The 11,749-nt window shown below is 37.9% G+C and overlaps 1 protein-coding gene across 1 annotated transcript; it reads left to right on the top strand.

The window, feature by feature from the left end:
- Window positions 1-1,689: 1,689 nt before the first annotated feature.
- Window positions 1,690-2,619, top strand: LOC101399590 (olfactory receptor 4C6-like). The gene has a single exon (XM_004436995.2). The coding sequence runs from the start codon at window positions 1,690-1,692 to the stop codon at window positions 2,617-2,619; it is 930 nt and encodes a 309-aa protein (XP_004437052.2).
- Window positions 2,620-11,749: the final 9,130 nt, after the last annotated feature.

Here is an 11,749-nt window from a genome sequence, read left to right as displayed (position 1 = left end):
GCAATGAAGAGATGAGTGTTTGTGTGTGAAGAAGACACAGTCCCCTCTGTTGTTACTCATCTAGTGAACCATCTTTATACTGCAAATGAGGAAACTGAGGCTCAGAGATGACAGCAACATGCCAAATAACAGACTAAGTTAGTGATGCAACCCAGAATAAAACCCACTTCTCATTTCCTGATTCCTGAGCTAATGCTCTTTATAATTCACAAGGGCTCTTCCAAGAAAGATCTCAGTTCTTGGGCTAGGTCAGAGAGGATGAGATTAAGTAACATGAATAAAATAGCACTTCCATAGTCTGCTGGATACTTTGCATTTTGTGTAAGAGATGGGTGTGGAGGTGCGTTGTTAAGTAGCAAGAGTAACTACTTATTATTTATAGAGTCTTATAGTCTAAATATCGGTTGGAAGCTATGCTCTTTGCAAAATTTCTAAGATATGGCAGCCAGCCTCTGCTTAAAAGTCTCAAGTAATATGAGATACGTTTTCATTGTAGCTTCTCTTCTAGGTTGCAATACTAACTCTCCTGAAACAACACAGACTCTGTTCTTCTCTTCTGCAGTGGTGGAATATAGTGGTTAAGAATTTGAGCTGTGGGATTAAAATACCAGCTTCACAGCACACTAGTTATAAAATCTCATATAAGAGATTTAACTTCCTAAGACCTCAGTTTATCCTTTTTTCAAAGGGAACAGTAACGATACCTACTTCATATGGTATCATGCGGTTTAAATGAGGTAACACATACATCGTACTTGGCACAGTGCCCAGCAACATAGTTAGTGAACCTAAAAGCTAATTGTTTAATTATTGTTGTTACTGTGTTCTGGGATCCTTTGCTCCATTTAAGGAACAGAGGAAACCAAAAGAAATGACTTGGGCCTATGGAGTTTGAGTTGGCTATATTGTGGATGTATGTCTTTGCTAGAACATCACGGTTTGTAAACGTCATCATTGAAAAATATATTAGTCGTGGATTATAGAGTCACCAGTTTTAGATGTATTTTGATCATTTAATATTTAGAAGTGAAGCATAAAATTACAAAAGAATTGCCATATTGTTTGAAAAAGAGCACAAGAAGAAAAACCCACTTCAGATTGTTTCGAAGATAAAACAAGATAATGATTGTGATGTTACCTAGCCCAGTGATCGGTAAGTGACAGACTCACAGCGTGATTACTAGAGAAGCAATGTTGACGCTGAGGGCACTGATTCTGGAGTCAGAAACATGGTCCACAGTCTGGCTTCATCAGGCACCAGCTGTGCCATCTTGGTTAAGCTTCCTAAACTCTATGCAAGTCAGTTCTTTCAGCTGTTAAATAGAGTCAATTGTAGGGTTATTCCAGCCCCTGGAGGAGGGTAGGCGCTCAAAAAAGTTGGCTATTAGTAACAACAATCATAAAGGAGGAGAAGGAAAAACCTATTTCACAAGGAAGAATCATTTAAAAAGAGAGAAGAAAAGGCTTGGAGAAAACCTTTCATTAAAGAAGTAGTTATCTTTTAAGCTCTTTTTTTAGCACGTTGTTAAAAGCCAAATGCTTGGATGGAGAGAATAAATGAATAAAAACAAACAACGTGATCCTGAGGTCCTGGAAATACGTGAAGCCATATAATCAGTAATTATAAATCATATGTTGCTTTTTTGAGTTTTCCAACTCGCAGCCGGAGCTCATATCAGCACCTGATAAATGGGAAATCAAAATAATGTGACAGAATTCATACTTTTGGGTCTTACAGAGAACCTGGAGTTGCGGAAAATACTCTCTGTTGTATTTCTAACCATGTACGTGTCCACCGTTTTGGGAAACCTACTCATTGTGGTCACCATATTGACAAGTCAGACTCTGAGATCACCTCTGTATTTTTTCCTTTCTTCTTTGTCCCTGTTGGATGTCACCTTCTCTTCTGTCATTGCCCCCAAGATGATAGTGGACTCCCTCTCTGAGAGCACTACCATCTCCCTCAAAGGCTGCATGGCCCAGCTCTTTGCAGAGCATTTCTTTGCTGGTGTGGAAGTCATCCTTCTCAGTGTGATGGCCTATGACCGCTATGTGGCCATCTGTAAGCCCCTGCACTACATGACCACCATGAGCCCTCGGGTGTGCTGCCTGCTGCTGGGAGGGGCCTGGCTGGGGGGACTTATCCATGCGGTAACACAGCTTCTCTTCATGTATCAAATACCCTTCTGTGGCCCCAATATCATAGACCATTTTGTTTGTGATTTGTTTCCATTGTTGAAACTGGCCTGCATGGACACCCACATCTTGGGCCTCTTAGTCATCCTCAACAGTGGGGTGATGTGTGTGACCATCTTCCTTATCCTCATCGCCTCCTACGTGGTCATCCTCTGCTCTCTGAAGTCTTGCAGCTCTGAAGGGCGGCGCAAAGCTCTCTCCACCTGTGGCTCCCATCTCACAGTGGTCGTCTTGTTCTTTGTGCCATGCATCTTCTTGTACATGAGGCCTGTGGACACTTACCCCATAGACAAGGCAATGACCGTCTCCGATTCCATCATCACACCCATGTTAAATCCCTTGATCTACACCTTGAGGAACACAGAGGTGAAAAATGCCATGAGGAAACTGTGGAGGAAACAAGGGACTTTTGTTGGCAAGTGACTGTCTTTGCTGAGAATATCGTGTATTTCCCATAGGGAGAAGTCATTCTTTCAGAATGTGTGAGATATAATTGACATATAACATTCTATTTGTTTCAGGTGTAAAACAGAATGATTCAATATTTGTATATATTGCAAAATGATCACAAGTCTCGTTAACATCTGTCACCATACATAGTTACAAAAATTTTTTCTATAAAGTAACTATACCTCAATTAAAAAATAAAATAAATATTTAAAAAAATAAAAAAGAAAGGTGTGAGAAATAAAACTGTCCATTCTCCACTAGCAGCCAGAAGGATCTCTTAAAAATATAATTCTGATTTATGATTTAGAGTATTTGCAATTTAAAGATTATGATCGTCTACTGCTTTCTATCCTTCCTTGGATTCCCATTGCCTTTAGAAACTCCTTACCTTGTCCAAGAATTCCCTGATTAATCTCTCTACTACCTCTGCAACTTGAGCACCTCACCTCCTCCCTCACCGTGCATCAATCACCCATGTTGGGCTTTTTCATCTGCCTTTAGAGCTATGCAAGACTTTTCTCACCTTAGGGTTTTTACTTCTCTCTCTCTCTTTCTGAGAACAAGCCTTCTTCCTCTTTAGGTGGCTGTTTCTCTCTAACTTCTAGTCCTAATTAGGAGACTAAGTGTCATTACATCACAGAGCCTTCCCCCATGACTCTATTCAAAGATTCTTCCACTCCTGCCATTATTCCCTATGTCAATACTTCATTTTCTTAGCAATGATGATCAAATGTATAATTATTTTGTATAATTATGATTTGATTTTTGTTGCTTTCCATCTCTCTCTAGACTGGACATCTGTGAGGGACGGATTTTTGTTTTTTTATTTTTGTGTGAGGAAGATCAGCCCTGAACTAACATCCATGCCAATCCTCCTCTTTTTGCTGAGGAAGATTGGCCCTGGGCTAACATCCGTGCCCATCTTCCTCTAGTTTATATGTGACGCTGCCACAGCATGGCCTGACAAGCGGCGCATGGGTACACACCTGGGATCCGAACCCGGGCCGCCAGCAGCGGACCGCGCGCACTTAACTGGTACGCCACAGGGCTGGCCCCGATTTTTGTTTTATTTATGCTCAGCACCTATTAGATTTTCAATAAATATCTGTTAAATAGCTATAGAATACAAGAGCTTTGTTTTTAAAATAGCCAAATTCAGATGGTTAGGGGAAAAAAAAAGAGACAACTAATATGTAATTAAAAATAAAGAAACAAAACAAAAGTCAGAGAGTGATCATTACAATAGAGTTAATGGAAGTGGAGGGCTATGATTATTTCATGGAGGCTACATCATATTGGGTAGTCAGAGGAGGATTCTATTAGCAGGTAACATTTCAGCTCATTTTGAATTCTGTTGAGACATCTTTAGGAAAAGTGATGAAATATATTAATAAGTTTAATAATGATGAGCACCAATAATTGACAAGAATGATCAGAAGCAAACAACCATAAGAAGATTAGTGGGATAAAGATTCTAGAGAGAGAAAACTATAATACAAGAACCACAATCGTATTTTCAAGGAACTATAAAAGATCAGAGTGAATGGAACACAAGAGTCCAGGTGGAGAGTTCGAGAAGCAGAATCAGAAATGTACACAGTGGTCAGATTGGGTAGTGCTCATACATCAGCCTTCCCTGAATCCTCAAAGAGCATAAATTTTATTATCTCTTAAAAATGACCCAGCTCTCTGGGTCAAAAATTCTTTCAGAATGCAGATGGACTCTAGCTTTTGTGCTACAGAGGACTTGGGCAACATGGGGTGAAAATCTTTTGTAGTCAGCTTCTATTTGTCCTTTAATTTTCAATTGTAGAAGAAACTTCACAATACCCTTTTTCAATATTGCAGAGTAAAATACTCCCCTTAACTCTACATTTCGTTATATTTTCCCATATATAAATACAGAAGAAAAAATCCCTAATAGTGTGATTACCTAGGTCTTTGGAAAAACCTTAGGGTGATCTTTATTTAATTATAATCATATGATGTAAACACTGGGAAGGAGCTTGGAGTGAGGTCCTTGACTTTATATTTGTGTAATATTTAATAATCTGAGGTTTAATAGCTTGATAAAGGTCAATCAAAGAAACAATGTATTGCTAGCTTAAGTTTATGTTTTGTATTGTATTGATGAATTTTTTGTGACTGTGTCATCTTATAATTTAGAGTCATCTGTCTGTTTGCTCACATATTTTTTATATATGACTGAAATTAGTTCTCCTAAAATAGAGTGCCTCTATTTCTCATTAAATCATTTTAGCAAGTAAGGCTGAGTAATTTTTTATATACTCTGCTTTCTGAATCAAACTTTGGCTCACTGATTTCTGTTGCTAGGACTTTCTGTTAATAAAATTATATCGTTTTATAAAAAGACAATTTCCAAGTTGCCAAAATGGGATTTGATAAGATTTAGTCTGAATTATAATTTAAAACACAGAAAACTAAAATTAAAATGAAATTCTTTAACTTCATGAAAGGATACGTTCCAGAAACATAAAGAAAATGTCACAGTTAATAGTAAATTAATTGGGGCTGGCCCGGTGCCTTAGCGGCTAAGTGCGCACTCCGCTACTGGTGGCCTGGGTTCGGATCCTGGGCGTGCACTGACGCACCACTTCTCCGGCCATGTTGAGGCCGCGTCCCACATACAGCAACTAGAAGGATGTGCAACTATGGCATACAACTATCTACTGGGGCTTTGGGGAAAAAAAAAAGAAGGAAGAAGATTGGCAATAGATGTTAGCTCAGAGCCGGTCTTCCTCAGCAAAAAGAGGAGGATTAGCATGGATGTTAGCTCAGGGCTGATCTTCCTCACACACACAAAAAAAAAAGTAAATTAATTGAATTAAATTAACTGAGTTGGAAATTCATTAATTAATTTCCATTAAAATCAGGACTAAGACAAAGCCACTTTTTATAATGCTATTATTATATATTTTGCTGAGTGTCCTAAAGCAGTGTTCTCAATCTCAGATACCTACAGTGGTCAGAAAGACAAAACAAATTAGAAAAGCCAAATTGTACAAAGACATTTCAGACATTTTCTCCCTCTGGAGCAATGTCCCCATGAGAGTCTGCATGACTCAGCTCTGATCCATGGTTGTCTTATGCGGAGTGTATGTCCAAATTTGTGACACACTCAGATTTCAAGAGACATCAGGCATCCATATTTTATACGAATTTTGATGATTTGAATATGTTGATAACTAATTAATTTTTAAAACCTTATGTTAAATAAAAATTTTGGATCAAACAAATCTACAAATTTTTAAGTTAATTGGGTCCATGGGCTGTCACTTTGGAAACTCAGCATCAACCAATGAAATAACAGCAAAAAGAAATAAGGTAATCAAAACTGAAAATGAGGTCACACAGTTCATCACTGGCCGACATGTTCATCTACTTAGAAAAACCAAGACAATCAACTGACAGATTATAATGTTTATTATGAAAATTTAGTCAAATATCGGCATAATAATACTTTCAAATATAATTACAATAAATAGTTATAAAATATAATGTCTGTTTCATAGTAACAATAAGACTCTAAACAACATAATAAAAATCTGTACAGTCTTTATGAAGAACACCAAACATCTTCACAAAAGACAACTTAATAAAGACTTATAGAATTCATCATGGGAAGATATCATATTTTAAAGTTGTTAATTTTTCCTGATTAATTCAAAAACTGAGTGGAATCCCAATCAAAATCTCAAGAAGAGTTTTTCCTGGAAACTGAGAGAATGATTCTAAACTCCACGTGGTTTGATATGTAGATGAGAATAGTCAAAGATTTTCTGGGGGTGGGGGAGAAGAAGAACCAAGAGCAAATATATCGTAAAACTATAGTAATTTTAAAAATAAGATATACCCACAGAATAGACAAATATGTTACTAGAACAGAGTATTGAGGATAGAATTCAGCCATACAGATTTGGTAATTTAATGTATGATGAAGCTGGAAATTTTTATCAATAATGCAAATAAATTGTATTAAGATAAATGAATATAAATTTGAAAAAAAGTTAGAACCTATCTCACAAAGTCAATAGAAAAACATTCCTGATAGCATTTTATGTGTATAGGATACATCAAAAACAAAGAGGGAAAGGACGCTGAATAAGCTGAAAATATTTTTAAAATTCAATTACAGTGAAAGTGGGGACCTGAGAGACTGTGATGCAAGTAGAAGTGATGATATTAAAGTTGATTATGTGCTTGCTTGTAATGTTTTCCTTTTTTTAAGTAAAGGAAATGCATTATTTTTCACTTCTGTAATTAATAATTAACATTTTTTAAAATAATATAAAAACAAATGATATACATACTTTTAAGAAAACACAGTGCTTAAAATTTCTGGACATAATGAAGAAACTGGACTTTCATATTGCTATAAGTAACTAAAACCTGGACAAAATATGTGAAACAATGGTTTTCAATATTGGACAACAGGCAATAGAGTCCTGGGGTCCTTAGAGAAAGGAAACAAATCTGGTGGGCTCTAGGGTAACTGCAGGCTTCTGCTGGAGAACATTCTGGACTGTGGTGCAGGAAGGGAGGACCCCAGCAAGGCCCCACGGTTCTCACTGAGATGGGGGTACAGAGATGAGAGTCAGGGTCTGAAGAGGCTGTGGTCTGTGACGCAGAGCACGGGAGCAGGAGCAGCCTGGCAGAGAGAGAAACAGCAGTCTCCAAAGAGTCCCGGGCAATCTAAGCCAGCTGCTCAATACTATGAACGCTAAGTTGTGTATGTGCGGGGTGAAACTCACCAGACAGAGAAAAGAACAGAAAAAAAAAATTTATCTCTCATTCACCTTACATAGTCCTTGCAATCTAGGCCTCTGCTTCACACAGTAACTCAGGGACAGGTTGACAAAACTCTGTCATCTTGTAACTGAATAGACTGTCCCTTCAGCTGCCACTGCAGAAGATGACAGAAACTGGAGATTTGGGGATGTTTTCTCTAATGCCTCAGCCTCAAGGCGGCACGCATGGCCCCCACTCACGTTTCTGGGACCTCAAATTCTAAGACATACCTCAAACATTTACAGAGGCCAGGCAGATAAATTCTAAGACGGTTCCACCTAACTGAAAGGAAGCTGGGAAATGGAGTGGATTAAATGGAACATTTCTGTAAAGTACTGTCTCTAGTATAACTTGTCAGTCAAGTGCTAATATATACCCTTCTCATTCCAAAGTTTGAACTCTTTCAGCTAATTTCTCTAAACAACATAAATTCAGAACATCACCTTGGTGGTTTCATAAAGAGGATCCCTGTTTTTTTTAACATTTTTAAAGCTTCTCAAAGATTTTTTAAATGTTTTAGTCTATTTAAACATTATTGATGATGTGTATTGTGCTGATGAAAATATAAATAATAGTGATACAGAGAGATTAAGTAACTTAGTCAAGATAAATTGTTAAGTCCAGTTCCAAATCCAGTGTGGCTCGAGACTTGTAAATTCCTTTATACAAATTCCCTGGGAACAAGAAATGTAAAATCAGTGGAAGTATGTAAGTTAATTAAATTCAATATAATGTGATACATTTAGTGACAAAGGAATTTATAAGTATGAGGGAGTATAGATGAAGAGCCTTTGGCTAAGCCATCTGGGTCGACAGAAAGCTTCCTGGAAAAAGTGACATTGAAGTTGAATCTGAACACATGCGTAAGATGTTTCCAAGTTAGCCAAAATGTAAGACTTTCCAGGTAACGGGACCAGCATGCCAACAAAGACATAAAGCATGAAGCAGTACATTATGTGCATTGCTAAGGATTAAATAAATTATATAAAGCACTTTGAAAAGTACCTGGCACATAGTAAGCATTTGGGGTAGATTTATTACATTGTGAACATAATTATTAGCCTGTCTATATTTACACCATTTTGCTTTCTCATTCTGACTCTGGGCAGTCCTTGTGACTCACTTTAGCTGATAGAATATGGTAGACATGAACAGATTGCCAGTTCTGAGCTTGGGCCTCAAGAGGCCTTGTTGACTTCCATTTGCTCTGTTAGAAACCTTCGCCATGTGAATAAGCCCAAATTAGCATGCTGGATGACAGATCACTAGGAAGAGAGCACTGTTGTCCTAACCAAGATCATATTAGATCAGACTATAGCCAGCTGAACCCAAAACATGTAAAAGATCCCAGCCAAGATCATAGAGACACCTACTCAATGTGCAGCTGACTACAGATGCATAAATGAGCTCAGCGGAAAGGGGAAGTACAATCCAGCTGATCCATAGACTGAAAACAAAAAAAAATATTGTTTCATGCCATTGAAGTTACGTGGTTATTTGTTACACAGCAATAGATAACAGATAGAGGATTTAATAATAGCTATCATTACCATTGGTCTCAAGAAATTTAGGATTTACAGAACATATATTGTTAGTCAGAAAGCTACAGAAAATGGTGATAGAGAAGCACATAGTGACAGTCATGATGTGTCAGGAAAGGAGCTCAGATTTATTGCCTCAAGCAATCAGTTGAAGTCCCCATAAGATGTATAAGTAGAAATATCCAATAGGCTAGATAGAGAAAATGAAAATGAGGAGACAAGTCAGGTTGGAGATCTAGATTTGGTGAAGATAAGTGTATAAGTGTTAGCTGAAACCAGGAGGGTAGGTGAGATTACCCAAGTAAAGCACATGACAAGATTAGAAGAGCCAAGAGTAGAGCCTAGGTTTACATTGTCTTTTAAAAGACAGAAAGTTGTAACAGAGGAGATTATAAAGTGGACCAAGAAGGAAGATCAGAGAAGATAATCAAGATAATCAAGAAATCATGACATGATGGAAGTCAAAGGAACAGAAATAACAGGGAAAAGAAAGTGGGATTTCTCTAGAAAAAGATGATTTGAAAAAAGGTTTTTAAATCCCATGCCCTTCCATTTCAACTTGAAATTATAAGAGAAATTTGAAATAGCAAAAACCTTTCATTAGAGCTGGAAAAAGGAAAGAACATCAATATATTTGACAAACTTGAAAGAATGTCTTTAGACTTAGGTTCCATGAAGACTGGGGTCATGACTCTCATATTCAACTGTGTATCCACCAATCATGGAACCCAGAATGTAATTAATAAACAATTTGTTGAAAGAAATAAAAAGAAGGAAGGATGGAAGAAAGTAAGACAGGGAGGAAGGGAGGAAGAGAAGAAGGGAGGAAGGGAGGGAGGGAGGGAGAGAGGGAACCACAAATGAAATCAGACTGGAAATGATTCTGAGTAACAATAACTAATGAGCCTGCCTGAGAAAGGATTGTGATGTTGCATGAAATAAACAGAAGATACCTGTCTGAAGTACACTAATGCCTCTAATTTCGAGGTATGGATAAAAAGAAGGTGATCAGGTCATGGAAACTTCCAGTAGGAATCCCTTTCTCTGCTGTAGCTAGATAGAAGCATTGCTAACAGTATCTCTGAGAGACTACATCCAACTGAATGGTAATTGTAGCAAACTGTCTCCCCGATGGAGAGTGAATTTTCCATGACATGGTATAGAATTGAGTTAATAAGAATTGATTCTGCCCAAAGGGGACATCCGAAGCTGCCACACATTGAGTGCATATGGCCCCTCATCTAAGGAAGCACCATTGTCATCAGGTCTCCTAGATTTATATATTTATCACAGCAGGGTTTTGACAAATGGCAGTGAAGGGTCTTGTAAACGAGTAAGCGCCTTATGACAATTTTCTGCTATATGAGAGTAAAGCATCTTGAGGATGAAGCACACTTTTTTAATTTGTACAAAGTCACCATATGGACAGGAGCCACCCATCGGCACATCTGCTGCCAGACTACCTCAGAGAGCAGCTGTGAAAATGGGTAAAGCAGAGTGACCAAAATCTGGTGTAGATGCTTTGGGTTGGTTTTTGCCTGTTGTGTAATCATTTCTTTTTTTGTAATAAACCAACTCTTCTCCCACTCTCAACAACAAAGTTTAATTGGTGTCTCCATCCATGCTCCAAGGGTAAGTGTATGGCCAAGACTTGGAAAATCAAAGAATCCTATTTTTTTGACAACAGTGATGATTTCAGGGAGGAGTAGTTGACCCTTATAAAATGCAATCTCAGTATGTACTTTAGCTGGAATTGCTGGGTAAAATAATCCTTTCTTTCCTTATGGAGTTATTAAGTATGTATGTTTATACCACAGGCCAGCCCAGAGTCCCAGGGTACACTTAGGACACAAGACACTGTTATTATTTCCTAACCCTGTATAACTAATTCAAGCACTATCATTCTAGCTTTTGGTCTGATCCTCTCCCTCTGACTCATGGGATGGAGGAAGGAGAGTGAGGGATCTCTGCAGTTTCCCACAGAACTCTGTGATTTGTTTTATCTGCTAGGGTCCTACATGGCCCCTTATTTGTCCAGCTATTTGAAGTGACTGGTATCAAAATTATTTCAACATTAACTATCCTCATTGTCTGTTGACACCCTAATGATGATTCTCTTCAGGAACTTAGAGGTTCTTTTTCTGTACAAGAAGCCTCACACCTGAATGCAGAGAAGAGGGAACTTAAAATGGCTCCCTTGCCATAGAAATCACAAAAGGATTGTAGAAGGGCAGCCTTAGATCTTCCATGAAGTGACTTTGTAATTTCTTTTATTTCCCTGATCCAAAGATCGATTTCCAGACTTCCTTTCCTTCCTCCCATTCCTGTGCTTCGAGGGGTTTCTCCTCTCCTTTCCTTATTAATCATTCCTACAGTCTGTCTCTGCCCAATTCCCTTTGTAGTTTTCCCTGTTTACAGATAAGGTTGAATTGTACAAACATTCCTCCATAAAATGTATCTTTTATGTGACTGCAACAAATGTTTCTCCAATTGGAGTAAGGTACCATCCCTCTCTAAATGAAAATAAATTATCTTGAAGTCCAGTGTTCATACAAATTCTTTATGAATTAACACTTCTTATGTAACAAGGTGTCATAACTGAAATTTTTACTAAACACGATAGATGGGGAATTACAAAGTGTGTTCAAATCACCTATGCCTATCTCTAAACCAAACAAAATGATAGAGATAATCTCCCCACAAGTAGATAAAGGATATAAACCTGGTCAGAGTGGAAAGTGGGAGAGTGGTTT

This window comes from Ceratotherium simum, chromosome 34 (genome assembly GCF_057802395.1).
Source record: "Ceratotherium simum simum isolate JZ-2026a chromosome 34, ASM5780239v1, whole genome shotgun sequence".
Taxonomy (NCBI): domain Eukaryota; kingdom Metazoa; phylum Chordata; class Mammalia; order Perissodactyla; family Rhinocerotidae; genus Ceratotherium; species Ceratotherium simum.
This window is presented reverse-complemented; position numbering and strand designations above follow the sequence as displayed.

Coding starts and splice junctions, on each gene's coding strand:
- LOC101399590 (XM_004436995.2), top strand. CDS start 1,690: ATGGGAAATCAAAATAATGTGACAGAATTCATACTTTTGGGTCTTACA.